Raw genomic sequence first — 19277 nt, forward strand, 5'->3', positions numbered from 1 at the left:
TTATTATTATTATTATTATTATTATTATTATTATTATGTGTGTGTCAATGTATAACAGAGATTTGACTGATGACCAGCTGTATACAGCACTGCAGAATAGGTGGGTGATATATATATATATATATATATATATATATATATATACACTCACCGGCACACCTGTCCAACTGCACGTTACCACTTAATTTCTAATCAGCCAATCACATGGCGGCATTTAGGCATGTAGACATGGTCAAGACAATCTCCTGCAGTTCAAACCGAGCATCAGTATGGGGAAGAAAGGTGATTTGAGTGCCTTTGAACGTGGCATGGTTGTTGGTGCCAGAAGGGCAGCACCACAAGTCAGGTCAATCCTGGATAAGGCCTGGCCCATTCTCAAGACAGACCCCCACCTCACCTCGGTGATCCCTGCTCACCCTCAAATCACTTACCGGAGAGGACGTAATTTGGGCGACCTAATAACCAACAGCCACTACGTCCCCCCGAAATCAAAACGCCCCACTTGGCTGGACACGCCTATCACGGGTACCTACAAGTGCGGAACATGTAAGGCATGCCGCTACATCTCGGTATCAAAAACCTTCTGTTCTGGCTCCAACCCTACAATATTCAGGAACCGTTCATTCGTCAACTGTAAATCATCATGTGTCATTTATCTGGCCACCTGTGAATGCCCTAAGTCATACGTGGGCAAAACAAAACGAGAATTCAGACGTAGGATTCTAGAGCACATCGGGGATATTGAACACTCACGACCGAAACCTGTGGCCACACATATGCGAACCATGCACCCCAAGACTCCCTATAACATCACTTTCAAAGCCATTGAAACTATCGAAATTGATGCCCGAAGGGGTGATTATGACAATAGATTACTAAGAAGAGAAACCGAATGGATATACCGTTTGAAAACCTTGGAGCCAGGTGGCCTTAACGATCAGATTTTGTTCACACATTTCATCTAGATCTTCTAGTGGATAATTTATCCCTACCCCCTATCTTCAACCCAGCCTCATCTAAGCATCCCTGTCGCCTCCGCTATCCCTCTCATGCCCCCCCCCCCCCCCCCCCCCTTTCCGTTCACTCTGCTCATGTCAACTTTCTCAACACTCTAATTATCGTGTATACCTATACCACCGCCTGACCGTAAAAATCGGCTTATAATATTTATCTACTTACATCTTTTAACCCAATACATCATCCTGTATACCTATTACCTACCAGTATTGCTCATTTTCACTACGCTATCTACTACGTATCTATACATTCCTATTTTTGTTTGGGAGACTCCATATCCCCTCTCCCCCTGCGTTTTTGCATGCACACTTGGTATACTAGCCCCTACTGACCACTAGGTATTGTCCCCTTATCAGGTTGACATTATTACTACATCGCTGGCCGCATTCAGTACTCTCTCCCACTATTACATCACCAATGATGAGGGCATTCTGACACTATGGGCAGTGGGATTCATTTTTCCCTACTGCGCATGCGCGGACCTCCGCTACGGCAGCGCGGTTACGTCATCGCGTGTCCTCTACGCGGTGACGTCATCACGCGCTAGCCGCGCGGCACGTCATCACGCTATCTGGGCGTATTTAGGCAGCGTCGGCTGGCGGTCCTACCAGACGCCTATCTGTCGCCTGGAACACCGCATCTTACCGGCCCTGCTTCATCTACACGTGAGTTTTACATCCATTGTTTCTTTAGATTGTTTTGCCAGCTCACCCTTTGTTGATACCTAGGGGGTTTATCTTTATTTTAATTTACACTCTAGAGGGGATTACCGTTTATGCCTGCCTTTGCCACTTGTTCCCATCCCCATCATGGAGGGACTATAATCTTCATCACAGGTAGGCACTATGGATCTATCCACCTATCTATTCCCCAGTATTATCTTGCCTACAATACATCTACCTTTTACATCATCCTTTTTGATCAGGCATCATCGTGCTATCTACACTGGGATCTCCCTTTAGTGGCATTAGGACACCATCTGTCCTGTACTCTTACCAATACCACACCTATGGAGCTCTGTGCCAAGACCGCTATCCGAAACTGACAGTTTGGAGAGGTAGTATCATTCTAAATACCCTCTTTGTCTCCTTGCATCCACTCATCTTCTATCCACCACGGTACTTACACCTTTGTCTGTACTTGCTTCTATCAGATATACTACACGGCTGACAAATCCACATAATGCTTCATCCCTGATGAACCTAGTTATCCTGTATAGGACCAAAGGGGAAACGCGTCGGATGACCTGTGGAGAAACTCACTTGCCGTTCTCAAACTCCTGTCTCTACCATAATCTATGTTATATGTGAACATTTATTGCACAGCCCTGTATTGACGTATCATATACAGACGACAAGACCTCTTTTGAGGCTATGTGACTCTCCACCTTGGAGTAGACTGTCTCACACATTTTTGCTAGGGTTTGCTCCCACTAGATACTGAGGGTGCTCAGTCCTAGCGGGTTCCTAGAGTGAGGCAGGGCTTACTAGCCAACCACACCGTGGACATGTTCTGATCTTTATATGTATATCATATATGTGGGTGCTTTCTGAGCACAATTTTCTCACTGTACATATGAAACACTAGCTTTTATATGAATAAACTTCTGCATCACACTGCATAATCAAGTGTCTAGTCCACCACTTATTTGCTCTATTAATTTTTCTGTTTGTTACCCTTAAGTGGGGACACCCTTACCAGATCTTACTATCTGCCAGGTATCACATTCTCCGCTCCTAAATTCATACTACTTTTAGTGGGTCACCCCCCCCCCCTTTTTATTCTAGGTGATCCTGGCCTAGTATTGTTCAGATAGGCATGGCGAGTTTTTTGACTGCAGGGATTGAAACGGACAAATGGGCAGAAGAGGCTAGCGAGGTTTTTTCAGAGAAAGAACTTAACCTACCTACAGCTATCACACCATCCATTCAAAACACTTTTAGGGATCTTCAAAACGCCTATAGGGACAACATTAAATCATATTGGGAAACCAAGTCCCTAGAGAACTACATCACACATAGAATTGTTCCCCGGGGACTCCGGATCAACATTGTCCCGGCAGACAGAAGCAAGAACCCTGGCCTTCTAAAAAGGTGGGAGCAGGAAGCTACAGCTTCATCCATAAGATTCATGAACCTTCTCCTAGACGATGAACGCCTAACTCTTGAGAAATCCACCAAGAAGTTGGAGGAACACATAAAAACGGCTCTAACCTTTAAGGAAAACACAGAATTCATCAAGAAGGAAACAGAACTACAACAAAACGTGGAAAAATATAAAAACAAGATCAAGGAAAGGAAACACAAACAATTTGTCAGGGACCTCTCTATATTTAAGGAGAATAAAGCATACGCTTTTCTACATACTACATCATACCAAGAGACGGAAACAGACATTTCTTCATCAGACACCGATACGTCTACATCGGGGGGATCCAGAACAAGGAATAAAAGACCATTCAACAGATCACCATACAGCACACGCCAAAGGGAGAGGGGAGGATGGCAACCACCACAACAAAGGCAGAATTATGGACGGGGAAGAGGTGGGTGGAGGGGCAACAACTCCTACCGAGACAGAGGAGATCCCAACAACACGTCTCAGGGAACTCAGTCCACCACTTCCTCGGCTACCACATCAACGTTACATACATCTCCCTCTACCCAAGATCAGACTGTAGCTCTCTCTGCCTCATCCTCTTCTTCCTCTTTTTTAGCAAGGGGGGTGCCCACCCCAGGGATCTTCTAGCATTCACCAGTATGCCCCCGCTCCCTGACGTCCGAAGTGACTCCTCCAATCAGATTATCAATCTATCACACCACGTGCTAACAGATAACGAACGATCGGTACTTATGAAGGGCTTGTCTTTTGTACCAACCAACAACTTCAAGGTCTTTGACTGGGTGAAGGATATACATCTTTTTGCGAGGAAATTAAAATGGAAAAAGTTCTTTGCACTCAACGAAGCGCGAAAATGTCTGGAACTGGGGATTTCACCAGAGGACTTACCGGGAGTAACCACGCTATCCAACCTTTTGGAAGAAAATGAAAGGGAACGTGGATTAGGCCCCTTTTCCACCTGTCAGCCAAAATCTAGGAGGATGCCCCCCATAAGCGATCAAGACAGCATAGACATTTTCACGAGGGTGGTAACACAAGAACTCGAGCAATTAGCACAGGAACCATGGTCACAGAAGTCGAACCTCGATAGGGGAGAACGTATGGCTCTGAAGAAACTTCAAGATGATCGCACAATAGTAATCAAGTCGGCCGACAAAGGCGGGAATCTGGTCATCATGGACCACAACATGTACAGAGACATGTGCCAGATGGTCCTAAGAGACAGGGAGGGATACAAACTCCTAGACACTGATCCGACTGATCTATTTATGAAACAACTTAAAACCATCTTGGACGATGCCTTGAAAACTGGAATCATAGACAGGAAGGAGTACACATTTCTCTTACCCACGGCACCTCGAGTGGCAACATTCTACGGATTACCCAAAGTCCACAAGGGCCTACATCCACTAAAATGCCGACCCATTGTGGCCGGCATTGACAACCTAACCCAGAATTTGGGTATCTACGTGGATGAGATCCTCAGGCCACTAGTCACTAGCATTCCATCGTATATTCGTGACACAATGGATCTTCTGGCCAAGCTGGCAGACATCAAAACCGAAAAAGGATGGTATCTTGGCAGCATAGATGTTGAAGCCCTGTATAGCTCGATTCCACACTCCAAGGGTATACAAGCGTTGGAACACTTTCTCCAAACCAGGAGCGTACATTACACGAATCATAACAACTTTATCATCCAAATTGTTGAATGGATATTGACCCATAACTACTTCCTGTTCAACAAGGGGATATACCACCAGCTCAGGGGCACAGCTATGGGGAGCCCGATGGCGCCCTCATATGCCAATTTGTTCCTGGGCTGGTGGGAGGACACGGTGGTCTTTAGTGAGAAATACGATCAACATCATCCCTATATTGAATTTTGGGGGCGGTACATCGACGATGTGCTGATCCTCTGGTCCGGCACGCCCGTGGACTTCAACAGATTTGTCAAGGAACTTAATGACAACGAGATTGGTCTCCGCTTCACGTCTGAAATCAAGAAGGATGAAATTTGCTTCTTGGACACCATCTTGAAAATCCAGGACACCACTATCTCCACAGAAGCGTATCGTAAGCCCACTGCGGGGAACAGTCTGCTGAAATGGGAAAGTCATCATCCCTTTAGCTTAAAGACTGGTATCCCGAAGGGGCAATATCTACGCATCAGACGTAACTGCAGTACAATACAATCTTTCGAGAAGGAGGCCAAATCACTCCAACAAAGATTCAGAGATAGGGGCTACCCCAATCGCACCCTATCACGGGCCTATCAACTAGCAAAACAAAGCAACCGCCAGGATCTCCTTACACCTAAGGCAAAAAAGATCTGTACATCTTCAGAGGAGTTAAGGATCATAGGGACCTTTGATAACGCAGCACCACAAGTCAGGTCAATCCTGGATAAGGCCTGGCCCATTCTCAAGACAGACCCCCACCTCACCTCGGTGATCCCTGCTCACCCTCAAATCACTTACCGGAGAGGACGTAATTTGGGCGACCTAATAACCAACAGCCACTACGTCCCCCCGAAATCAAAACGCCCCACTTGGCTGGACACGCCTATCACGGGTACCTACAAGTGCGGAACATGTAAGGCATGCCGCTACATCTCGGTATCAAAAACCTTCTGTTCTGGCTCCAACCCTACAATATTCAGGAACCGTTCATTCGTCAACTGTAAATCATCATGTGTCATTTATCTGGCCACCTGTGAATGCCCTAAGTCACACGTGGGCAAAACAAAACGAGAATTCAGACGTAGGATTCTAGAGCACATCGGGGATATTGAACACTCACGACCGAAACCTGTGGCCACACATATGCGAACCATGCACCCCAAGACTCCCTATAACATCACTTTCAAAGCCATTGAAACTATCGAAATTGATGCCCGAAGGGGTGATTATGACAATAGATTACTAAGAAGAGAAACCGAATGGATATACCGTTTGAAAACCTTGGAGCCAGGTGGCCTTAACGATCAGATTTTGTTCACACATTTCATCTAGATCTTCTAGTGGATAATTTATCCCTACCCCCTATCTTCAACCCAGCCTCATCTAAGCATCCCTGTCGCCTCCGCTATCCCTCTCATGCCCCCCCCCCCCCCTTTCCGTTCACTCTGCTCATGTCAACTTTCTCAACACTCTAATTATCGTGTATACCTATACCACCGCCTGACCGTAAAAATCGGCTTATAATATTTATCTACTTACATCTTTTAACCCAATACATCATCCTGTATACCTATTACCTACCAGTATTGCTCATTTTCACTACGCTATCTATTACGTATCTATACATTCCTATTTTTGTTTGGGAGACTCCATATCCCCTCTCCCCCTGCGTTTTTGCATGCACACTTGGTATACTAGCCCCTACTGACCACTAGGTATTGTCCCCTTATCAGGTTGACATTATTACTACATCGCTGGCCGCATTCAGTACTCTCTCCCACTATTACATCACCAATGATGAGGGCATTCTGACACTATGGGCAGTGGGATTCATTTTTCCCTACTGCGCATGCGCGGACCTCCGCTACGGCAGCGCGGTTACGTCATCGCGTGTCCTCTACGCGGTGACGTCATCACGCGCTAGCCGCGCGGCACGTCATCACGCTATCTGGGCATATTTAGGCAGCGTCGGCTGGCGGTCCTACCAGACGCCTATCTGTCGCCTGGAACACCGCATCTTACCGGCCCTGCTTCATCTACACGTGAGTTTTACATCCATTGTTTCTTTAGATTGTTTTGCCAGCTCACCCTTTGTTGATACCTAGGGGGTTTATCTTTATTTTAATTTACACTCTAGAGGGGATTACCGTTTATGCCTGCCTTTGCCACTTGTTCCCATCCCCATCATGGAGGGACTATAATCTTCATCACAGGTAGGCACTATGGATCTATCCACCTATCTATTCCCCAGTATTATCTTGCCTACAATACATCTACCTTTTACATCATCCTTTTTGATCAGGCATCATCGTGCTATCTACACTGGGATCTCCCTTTAGTGGCATTAGGACACCATCTGTCCTGTACTCTTACCAATACCACACCTATGGAGCTCTGTGCCAAGACCGCTATCCGAAACTGACAGTTTGGAGAGGTAGTATCATTCTAAATACCCTCTTTGTCTCCTTGCATCCACTCATCTTCTATCCACCACGGTACTTACACCTTTGTCTGTACTTGCTTCTATCAGATATACTACACGGCTGACAAATCCACATAATGCTTCATCCCTGATGAACCTAGTTATCCTGTATAGGACCAAAGGGGAAACGCGTCGGATGACCTGTGGAGAAACTCACTTGCCGTTCTCAAACTCCTGTCTCTACCATAATCTATGTTATATGTGAACATTTATTGCACAGCCCTGTATTGACGTATCATATACAGACGACAAGACCTCTTTTGAGGCTATGTGACTCTCCACCTTGGAGTAGACTGTCTCACACATTTTTGCTAGGGTTTGCTCCCACTAGATACTGAGGGTGCTCAGTCCTAGCGGGTTCCTAGAGTGAGGCAGGGCTTACTAGCCAACCACACCGTGGACATGTTCTGATCTTTATATGTATATCATATATGTGGGTGCTTTCTGAGCACAATTTTCTCACTGTACATATGAAACACTAGCTTTTATATGAATAAACTTCTGCATCACACTGCATAATCAAGTGTCTAGTCCACCACTTATTTGCTCTATTAATTTTTCTGCCAGAAGGGCTGGTCTGAGTATTTCAGAAACTGCTGATCTACTGGGATTTTCACGCACAACCATCTCTAGGGTTTACAGAGAATGGTCCGAAAAAGAAAAAACATCCAGTGATCGGCAGTTCTGTGGGCGGAAATGCCTTGTTGATGCCAGAGGTCAGAGAAGAATGGGCAGACTGGTTCGAGCTGATAGAAAGGCAACAGTGACTCAAATAGCCAACCGTTACAACCAAGGTAGGCAGAAGAGCATCTCTGAACGCACAGTACGTCCAACTTTGAGGCAGATGGGCTACAGCAGCAGAAGACCACACCGGGTGCCACTCCTTTCAGCTAAGAACAGGAAACTGAGGCTACAATTTGCACAAGCTCATCGAAATTGGACAGTAGAAGATTGGAAAAACGTTGCCTGGTCTGATGAGTCTCGATTTCTGCTGCGGCATTCGGATGGTAGGGTCAGAATTTGGCGTCAACAACATGAAAGCATGGATCCATCCTGCCTTGTATCAACGGTTCAGGCTGGTGGTGGTGGTGTCATGGTGTGGGGAATATTTTCTTGGCACTCTTTGGGCCCCTTGGTACCAATTGAGCATCGTTGCAACGCCACAGCCTACCTGAGTATTGTTGCTGACCATGTCCATCCCTTTATGACCACAATGTACCCAACATCTGATGGCTACTTTCAGCAGGATAATGCGCCATGTCATAAAGCTAGAATCATCTCAGACTGGTTTCTTGAACATGACAATGAGTTCACTGTACTCCAATGGCCTCCACAGTCACCAGATCTCAATCCAATAGAGCATCTTTGGGATGTGGTGGAACGGGAGATTCGCATCATGGATGTGCAGCCGACAAATCTGCGGCAACTGTGTGATGCCATCATGTCAATATGGACCAAAATCTCTGAGGAAGCGTCCAGCACCTTGTTGTATCTATGCCACCAAGAATTGAGGCAGTTCTGAAGGCAAAAGGGGGTCCAACCCGTTACTAGCATGGTGTACCTAATAAAGTGGCCGGTGAGTGTATATATATATATATATATATATATATATATATATATATATATATATATATACACACTATCCTCTACATACAGGCTGCTTGCTTGTATAGAGAACATAGGCCCATTATGGCAGCGCTACATCTTTTTAGCACAGCGCACTATTGAATTGACCTGGACAGCTATGAGAGGTGAATGGTGTTATAAACACTACTATATGAATTGGTGCTTAGGCAAGGTTCACGCTGCGTTTTCAGCATCCGTTTAACGGATCCGTTTTTTGCAAAAAACAGATTGCAAAAAACGGATGCATTTGTGTGCATCTGTTTTTGATCCGTTTTTCCATTGACTTTCATTATAAAAAAAACGGATCAAAACGTACTGTTGACACTACTTTTTTGACCGTTAAAAAAAACTGATCCGTTAAACGGATGCTGAAAACGCAGTGTGAACCTAGCCTTATTGAGAGTTGACCTATAATGTACCTAGTACTGTATGCATTGGCACTAACTATAAGAGGTAAACAGGGATGCTCACTGTATGCATTTATTACAATTGCTGAGCACTATGTCAATTGTATAGTATTCCATGGAAACAGAATAGCATGGTGGTGGTGGTGGTGGTCATTACATCTGTGTCTTGTCATAGTGTTCAATGTAAAAACAACATGCAGTAAGCTGCTACACTGCCTCTAGTGGCGGATGCAGTTATTCAGAATTATATGACCCACAGTTCTGTTTGGAAAATCTCCAATCTCTAATGACGATGGGTAAAAAGTTCAGTGCTGTTTCATTTTTTTTATATATATATTTAAAGGGGTACTACAGCAAAAAATTTTGTTTGTTATTCAGATTTGTAATTTACTTCTATTTATAAATCTGAAGTCTTCCAATACTTACCAACTGCTGTATGTCCTGCAGAAAGTGGTGTATTCTTTCCAGTTTTACACAGCTCTCTCTGCTGCCCCCTCTGGTCCATGACAAGAACTGTCCAGTAGCAAAGTAGAAAACCTCTCCTGCTCTGGACAGTTCCTATCACGGACAGAGGTGGCAACAGAGAGCACCTTGTCAGACTGCAAAGAGTACACCACTTCCTGCAGAACAAACAGTAGCTGATAAGTACTGGAAGACTCAAGATTTTTAAATAGTAGTAATTTACAAATCTATGTGCCCCTTTAAAGTAAACTAAACAAAGGCAGAAAGAAATAGATGTCATAACATATCCACAGGCAACAGAAGAAACCTTTAAATAATATTTATTATATGTATATACAGAAATAACCGCTATGATATTACCCGTCACTCCGGCCTTGATGAGAAACTTTCTTTCACAGATGTCGTACGGACCTTCTCCGCTAATCTGTAATGGCAGATCGTAGCTGAAGCTGCTTATACTCACACAATGCATGTATTACAGTCTATTCTCCCCTGGCTGCCACCAGAAGTCAGCAAATATTCTCCAATTGATGTTACGCAGTGTATAGCAATAAACACAGAGTAAACAAGAGCCGCTAAATTCCAGCGGAGCAATGTATCTGTCACCTCCAGTCCATCTCTCACATCTAATGTCTCAATTTCCATCCTCACACTGCATAAAGAGACACTTACTGTACAACCACATTGTGATGTATGGTGTTTGTGCTGGCGGGTCTGTGTGGATAATGGAGAGGTCCCTCCGTGTTAGCAGCACTATAATGACACTCCCAATGACACCACAGACTATAGGATGAAATATTACGCTCCCAGGTCTTGGCTATTTTTTAAACACTGTCGATTCCATGTCTTTTCTTGGTGGTTTGGGAGGGAGGATTTTGGTTAAGATTTCTTTGGCGTAACTGGTAGTGTGCAGTCCGGCCTCTCGAAGAGCCATCTCGACACGAACTCTGGGGTCACAGATAATCTGCATGGAAAAAAAAAAAAGATTTATAAATGAACATGAAGAAAATAAGCTAGATTAGCTATTATCATACCTGATATTACACAAATATTAAACATGCACATAATATTGTGTCCATACACATTGGCTCAGATTTACTATTGTGTTATAGACAGGACAAAAAAACTGAGGTCGTATCAGTACAGCCCAAAGCCTGTCTGCACGATGTTCGGCACTCATTTACAAAGCCTTCACTAGGCTGGATCAGTCATGTGACCCTTTTCTGCAATCAGCTGTCAGCTGCACATCCTCTATTACAAGGGAAGATGTATAGCTGACGACCAATAATCCTTCAGTAGGTTGGAATAGCCCGATCAGCTGACAACACTCATTTGGCTAATCACTACCTCTATTACATAGGGCCATATCGGCCTGTTAAGATGGTTATCACCCTATGTAGTAGGAATCTTAGGGGTCATCTTCATTTTCTGTGATTGCAGTCTGTGTATGGAGGATGTGCTACGGACCAGAAACACTGAACTGCCGTCACCACGGTTCATTATGATACTGGGAGCTTTCAAACTGTTTATTCGGCCTTAAATGAGGGCAGCATAGACTAGTGACAGAAATGCTGAACAGATCGGTGTATTACTTACATCATTTTGTTCAGCCGTTCTCCTAATATGCAGGAAAATAGGATTTTTCCACCCACCCCACCCTCCAGCTGCTGGTTGCAGTTGACTGCCTATAGACAGCATGGATAGATAACTGCCAATCAGCAGCTGGTGGGTGGAGTTTTCTGCTTCTCATGAATATTGAGGACTTCTGAGCTCATGCACATAATGGAGAGGACTACTTATTGTCCATGTTATTCAGGAGGATATCTCTGGATCAGCTGCACAGAATAATGTAAGTGATACACCATTCTGTTCAGCTTCTGTGCCACTAGTTTATGCTACCCTTAGATCATCCATATTTACGCACTGTGCATGGAACATGTCCCTGTAGACTACACATTTTAACAATACACCAAAATTATCAAATAACATAAGCCACTCAGCTTTTTCAGATTGTCTATTTTATAGCTGCACCACTGTATCCTTTAACCCTCTTTTTCGAGACTACGTTCATCTCTTGGTGTAATGGGGGATGTGAAGCAAAGGGACGCACAAATAATGCAGCAATTACTCTGCCCTCCGCACACAACAGCCAAGTAGATCAGTGCTCATTTAAAGGGCCTATTACCAGATCAGCACTTGCCTACACAGCACATCACCCCTCGTAATAGAGCACTATGCATAGCCATACACATCAGATATTTGTTGAGTTCTGCCAAGGTTGACTGATGATCAGATGTGTATGGGAACAGCCTCTTCTATCAGGGAGACAAGGGCGGACGGGTTGTCTGGCAGACATTCATCTCCCCATGCTGCTGAAATGATACACACATCCAGCTTAAAACTTCAGTCGCCGTATATTTTCAGACTGTGCCATACAAAACAGAAATTCTGGGAGAAATTGCTCTCTGGTCTCTAAGTATACAGTATCAATTATAACATTGGCTTTTTGGTGCACTTTGATAAAATTGAGATCTATAGATTTATTACAGTTCCTTCAAAAAACTAGCACCTAGAATGTATTGTGTTCTGAGAAAAAAAGGTCACCGGAGCCAAAGCTCCAGAAACAAAGAAACATTTATCAAAGCAACAGCTCCAACCCTGGACCTCATAGACTTCATAGTCACAGGTATTGTGACCTATTTAAAATAAATCATTGTTACTTTTCCGCTTAGAAAAGGGATGATAAGTTAGGGCAGAAACCTGTGGCGGCTCGGTGTCCCATATTAATGTATACGGAGCACACTATAACATTAATACTGGAGCTCGGCTGTGCTGTTGAGTGTAGAAAACTTCACAAAAACTATTAGTAATACTGTGAGCAGGGTTAGGCTGGACCATCAGAGTAACAGAGCGCCCTCCGGTGGGCAGAGGCTTCAACATAATAACAGGCTCCAAACGACAACTATAGGTGAAGGTGATAATCCAGCAATATCCTATTAGCTCTTTTGCCACCTGCTGTCCATCTGATTCATTCTTAGGACATCCACCTAATGTGTCCAGTGCTGGTCAAAAGAAGCTGCTCCTAGAGCACCAATCCTTAAGGGCCTTTTACACGGCTGATTATGATTATTGCTGAGTATTGCTAGAAACGCTCCTTTAGCCGATAATCGGCCGTGTAGAAGTGACAGCGGTCAGCTATGAAGTGGGGAAATGCCTGATCCTCGGCTGATCACAACATTAGATTGGTTGCACATTTCTCTGTTTAAACAGGAGATATGCGGCTATGGGAAACTGACAGTACAGATATGCATATATCTGTGCTGTCAGTTTCCAGATCACATAAGCAGTGCATACTTACTGTACCTAATGCGCTGCTGCTGTGATCCAGCATCCCACTCTCCAGCTCACCTATCCTGCTCTCCAGCCATAATGGTTGACAGCCACAGGAGGCGGTGGTCTGAAGATAAAGCAGTGGCAGGAGACCAGGAGATTCCAGATCATACAGCAGCACTGATGGTAAGTATGAGCTGTACATGTCGGTACAAATGATAAAAGAATTGTTTGTGTGGCCCAGCCGCTCGATTACTTGTGCCATGTAAAGGCACAGCCGTTTGCAGCCAAAGATCTGCAGGTGTAAAAGGATCTGTACAATAGCAGGAATCAGTCCATTACCTGTGTATAAGTAGATCCAGGAGATGGGACTGTGTGACCACCAGCACTGGACACATTAGGTGGACGTTCTCAGAGGGATTAAAAATATCAGCTGGGGGCTTAATAACGAACGTGGCAGTAATTTGCACACATGTTTAATTACATTAAGTAAAATCTTGTTATATTTTGTTAATTATTCGAAATGAAAACTTCTTTGTGTGATGTAACAAGGAGATGTAATATTTAATTACTTTCTTTTTTATTCAATATTTTCTGTGGTTTTTTTTACCTATTCTTAGAGCTATAATTGAATAGAGAATAGCTATTGCCTGTGCGTAATGCAGTTTATTTTTACTGTAAGTTCAAGCTGTTAAATGTTGGGAAATATTCTGTAGTGGCTTGCTGCGGCGGCACTGACTGCTGACTCGCTTTGTACGGGCAAGTAGGTCAGCCCTGCTGGTGAGAAGGTTGGTGCCTCTGTACTTGGATCATCTTTTACTTGGTTCTCAGAGGATTAAATCAACTCCTTTTTTCCCTATAAAACAGCAAATCTCAGACAGAATATATGGCTGGGATGATAAAGGTCACTCGGCAACAACCGAGCAGAGCCGGCTTGTCTATCAATAGTTATGAATCTAGAGGTGTGAGATAGAAATGAGTGCGGGAAGGAGCTGGCGTCTGCTCCTCCGGGTTACGAGGAAAACCTCACTAGAGACTCCCCGGGCCCTGCATGCTGTCAGTCTAGTCGTATCACAATAAAAACTGATCAATATTGTATAGATTATCTGTCGAAAGCAATACAAAACTAAAAAGGCTAAAAAAGTGGAAACTAACAAGAAGAGATTTAGGTATTAATAAATAAGAATAAAAAACGGGGAATATCAAGAAGTATCCCAACCCTTTTCTAGACCTTTTTTTTGTGTAAACAGACAAAATAATACACTGCACGTGGGGACTAAGGGTCCTATTAGACCGACTGATCACAAAGTGTAAACAAGCGCCGTTCTGCCAGATTGGCTCTTGTTTATTGAGCAATTACACAGGCCATCGGGCATCAAGGGCTGCATGGACATCATTAGTGATGTCTGTGCAGCCCTTGCCGCTAGTGTAAAATAATAAAGTATTTACTTACTTTACCACGTTCCCGGGTGTCCTGGAGCCTTCCCCGGTCTCTGCAGCTGTTTTCTGTTCCTCTCTGCACTGACAGGCCACTCAGCCAGTCTCTGACTGCAGTTCTTTCTCGGCCAGTGATTGGCTGAGCAGCCTTGTCAGTGCAAAGACCGCACCAGAAGGGAACAGAAGACAGAGCTGCAGAGACCAAAGAAAACCCAAGGACACCCGGGGACGTGGTAAGTAAATACGTTATTATTTTATACTACAATCATCAGCCGATGGCCGCACATTGCATTTACGCTAGAGCACCCAATACCTGATGATCGTCTCCTCGTCTGATCGTTGTCTCTATTGCATGGAGAGATAATCAGCCAAATCGGCCTAATTCAGCCAATTATCGCTCCGTGTAATAGGGCCCTAACACCTACTTAGCCTATTGGACAAAAGGAGGAATCTCCAAGAGGGTCTGTGGGGTTATAATCTTCTTTTGCCTCCTCCCTATGGCTCTCCTCGTCTGGCTGCTGTCATGGTGGGAAAACTGCAGCCCTCCAGCTGAGGCAAAACTACAATTCGCATCATGCCTGGAGAGCCAAAGGCTATGTTTTTAATTGCGTATGTATGCATGCACTATGCAAACGTCTACTTGTCCATGGTTTTTGCTGTGAGCCTCGACCCCTATATAATATTGCGCATTGTATGCCATAAAAGTGTCTCTTTGGCGTACACTTGGCTGATATACATCTGTATAATTTTTCTCAGTAGTTTGGCCGTGTTCTCACACAGTATTTTGGGCCTTCTATACAATGAAGATAAAAGTTATACAATCTAATACAGACCTGTTGTTCAGTGTATGTGTGCAGATCAAAAAGCGGCTTTTGAAGGACAATTTCTTCTTCTGTCCCGATGCCGAGTCTAGCTTTCCATGCTTTTGTGTCACTCATCATTCTGACGGGGTCAAATTCAGCTATAACAGCGACCTGTATCATAGAATTCAGAATTGATTTTGTAAGTAACAAGACTTCTAACTAGGTCTGCAATATAAAAAAAAATCCAATATAGTATTTAATCCAATCCTTTACAGAGATATTACAGCAAATACATTTGAAAATAAAAAGCCAAAAAACATTTTATTAAAAGAAATATTATTTTATGAATTAACTTTAGTGAAGAAAATATAAATACCATACTTTTTAATTTCTTTTTTTAGACTGAGTGGCAGCAATAATGGCTGTGTCAAGAATTGCAGGGTGCAGGTCCCAGCACAGTTACATATCACAATACTGAGCCTCTCCTGATGTCTACTGTAACGCATGTTAGCATCAGAATAGACATTACACTGGGGGAAGCTGTCTGTGTCAGTAGCGCTGCAGCCAAGGAGTAGTGTAGCAGAGTGAGCGGGGGTAACTGTCACTCGCCACTCTGCTATAGGCTGCTGCACTACTGACACAGACAGCTTCCCCCAGTGTAATGTCTATTCTAATGCGAACATGCATTCAACTACACATCAGGGGAGGCTAAGTATAAGTAGCAGCAGCATTAGTCATAAGTAAATGTTACAAGACCAGAGCTTGTGCAGCCCAGTAGGTCCTGACACAGCCACTGGTGGCAACAAAGGGGCCTTATCACCAATTACTGTTGCCACGCAATGTAATAATATATTTTTTAAATATTTTCAAGAAATGTAGATAAAAAAATCTATACACCTGAATACCCCTTTAAGACATAGGCAAGAAGAATGAATGAGAACAAGAGTTCGTCGGCATGATTACGGCGCAAGTTCTATACAACAAATGCACCATAATAGGACCATGTAGATTAGGCAGGGCCATAGGCTGATACCATACCAGGTAATCAGCCATGATAGGGCATATAGGGCGGCTGTAGTAAAGACATAACTTAATTGTATATTAGGCGTAAGAGACCGGCCATTCCGTGACCCGGCCGGGTCACGGAATGGCCAGTCTCTTCAAAGATCATGGCCGGATGATCTTTCCGCCGCAGTGTTCTGATGCGGGCACATCAGCGTGCGCCCGCATCAGAACTTCACACAGCAGACAATGAAGCAAGCGTCCGGAACCACTCGCTTTATTCTGTGAACTGACAGGTCTTTCTGCGTCCGCAATTCACTAAATTGCGGCCACAGAAAACTGACATGTCAATTCTTTGTGGCGCCGTATGGGATCCCGGCCGGAGTGTATACTATTCCATAGCAGATAAGGCAGTGTTTCACACCGTACAAAGTACGGCTGTTGCTGCCGATGGCAACAATAGCCGTACTTTAACGTAGTGTGAACATAGCCTTAGCCTGTAGAACTGAGGCTAAAAGGTAAAGTGGAAATAAAATCGATCACAGTAGGAGAGTGCCACCACCCGTTACCTGTTGACGTAAAGCCTCCAGCCGCCTCTGTCTCTCTAACTCCACTTGCTCTTCATGGATAGCCATTTCTTTCCTTTCTGACAGACGTTTTTCTAGCATCTCCTGCCGATAAACAACCCTGAGAATGTATAAAGTTGGAAAATGAATTCTTTTAATTGTGTCAATCACTTGGTGCACTCATTGAAGTTACAATATTACCAGCGCTCTATACATTGCCGGCATATTGCCGCGCTCTGCTCCGCTTAGTACAATGTCAAAAGTGGCTCTACGCTATAAACGTTCACATCCTCCTGACAGGCTTCATGAGCGATGTTGACTAAAGAGTCCCGCTGCCTATTTTTGGATCAATAGTCGTCCTGTTCATTTTAAAATCTTTCAGAACAAAGAAACAAGGAAGAGAACAGATGGGTGGAAGTCGCTGTGATGATGTTATTTTACCGGAGAAGACAGGAAGATGAAGATGTTAGTAAAATGAAGTTGAAGATGATGGGAAGACGAGATTACGGAAAAGCTGGTCCCTGATGAATGAAGTGCCAATATCTTTCTAGCGCTAGGCATACGGGATCCACTCGCTACTGCTTGCTGCATACTAATAGCACTTTATGGACCCTTAATTCTTATAAAACTATAGTCATATAAAGATGTCCGTGCATGTCCATGTACAGGGTGTAAGGTGTGTTGTGTAAAGAAACTGTGTAGAAGATGGTACCGGCACTACCCTTTAGGCACAGCTTCTATGGGACTGCAGGGCGAGGTTGCATATATCAAAAACACTGTATGGGGTGCTCCACATGAAATACAACAAACGTTCATAAATAGGTTCGTGAAGAAGAAAAAAGTAGGCGGGAACTCACCATACTGTTGTATAGACTTTATTTCATATAAACTTTAAATTTCCAGCAGGTTCATCTGTAGAGGGCTCGGACACCAACCACTAATTAGCACAAGCTATCACAGCCGCTTCGCGCGCATGCTCACCTCGTCTGATGAAGCGTGCATGCGTGTGAAACGGCTATGATAGCTTGTGCTAATTAGTGTTTGGCATCTGAGCCGGCTACAGATGAACCTGCTGGAATTTTAAAGTTTATATGGAATTTTAAAGTAGGAGTGCCCTCCTACTTTTTTTCTTCTTCACGGACATATTTATGAACGTGTGTTGTGGAAAGCTGGCCATACACATAATATACACACTCGAGTCCCATTATTATGACCACCAGCTATTATGCAGAGTAACCACCATCTGCAGCACGGACACCAGCTAGATCTGCTGAGAGTGACTCAATGGGGTCCTTGTAGGTTGTTAAAGGTATCTGGAGCCATGCTGACTGCAGTGCATCCCACAGCTGCACAGAGGAAGATCCATTGATGATTTAGGGTGTTTAGATGCTCAACTGGATTCAAGTCTAAGGATTTAGGGGGTCATGTTGTTTCAACCAATAGTGGAAATTTTTAGCTACGTGATATGCATTGTCTTGCTGAAAGATCCCATCTGCTCCAGGTATGTAAGAGTGTACGTGATCTGCAAATTTGGTGAGGGTGTCTACCACATGGATGAGTGGCCTGGAGAATGCCACAAGATCATTCAACAGACCATACCAGCTTGCCTTCTACACGCTGCTGACATTGAAAGTAGGAAGTGCTCATAATAATGTGACTTCACTGTGTAGCTGTTGAACAAATGCTTCTTTAGTCAACTGCTATCTTTTCCAATCCCTCCATACTTATGAACACTATCTCTCCCGATCCCTCCATACACACAATCACTTTATTTCTTGATCCCTTTATACACACAAACACACAAATGCCTGATAATTTCAGCACGCCTAAAGGGATAATCTCAACTACCTTTGCAACTCCCCATCCAAAGGATAACCAACGGATTGACAAGAGATACAGCTGCTTGGACCCTGGCGGTATGCAATGAATGGAGCACTCACTGGACCTGCACCAATCATTTTCTATAGGGCAACTGAATGCTTCTGAGTTTGGTGCTTGGAGCTCATGGACATCCCGGTGGTTGAACCCCCCAGTGATGAGCTTGTTATCCCCTATCCTATAGAGAATAATGAGCTCAGCTGGGAATACCCCTTTAATTATTTGTAGAGATGAACGAAGCAGATTTGTTTTGCTTTGTACAGCCATGGCTGTATCCATTTATTCCAGACAGTCCCCAGGCAGTATACTCTCTCTGCACAGTGCTAACACCCTGAGGGATATGAGCACGGATCAGTTTTGCTTCGTAAGAAGCAAAACAAATCTGTTTTACTCAGCTCTAATTATTTGGTAATGTTTTTGACGCCACTAAAGGGAAGCATGTGATGTCTAGCCCCTAGACCTGA

General features: G+C 44.1%; 1 protein-coding gene across 7 annotated transcripts in view; it reads right to left on the minus strand.

Annotated features, from left to right (window-relative positions):
* Positions 1–10101: 10101 nt before the first annotated feature.
* The window catches only part of CCDC148 (coiled-coil domain containing 148), a 179904-nt gene continuing 170728 nt past the window's right edge, over positions 10102–19277 (minus strand). For all 7 annotated transcript variants that reach the window (XM_069985104.1, XM_069985103.1, XM_069985102.1 and 4 more), the window contains 3 exons: positions 16939–17056; positions 15398–15538; positions 10102–10761 (listed from right to left, as the gene is read on the minus strand). In XM_069985104.1, coding sequence (XP_069841205.1) covers positions 10615–10761; positions 15398–15538; positions 16939–17056 — 406 coding nt within the window. In that variant the 3' untranslated portion in view covers positions 10102–10614. The remainder of the gene's footprint in view (positions 10762–15397; positions 15539–16938; positions 17057–19277) is intronic.

This window comes from Dendropsophus ebraccatus, chromosome 9 (assembly GCF_027789765.1).
Source record: "Dendropsophus ebraccatus isolate aDenEbr1 chromosome 9, aDenEbr1.pat, whole genome shotgun sequence".
Lineage (NCBI taxonomy): Eukaryota > Metazoa > Chordata > Amphibia > Anura > Hylidae > Dendropsophus > Dendropsophus ebraccatus.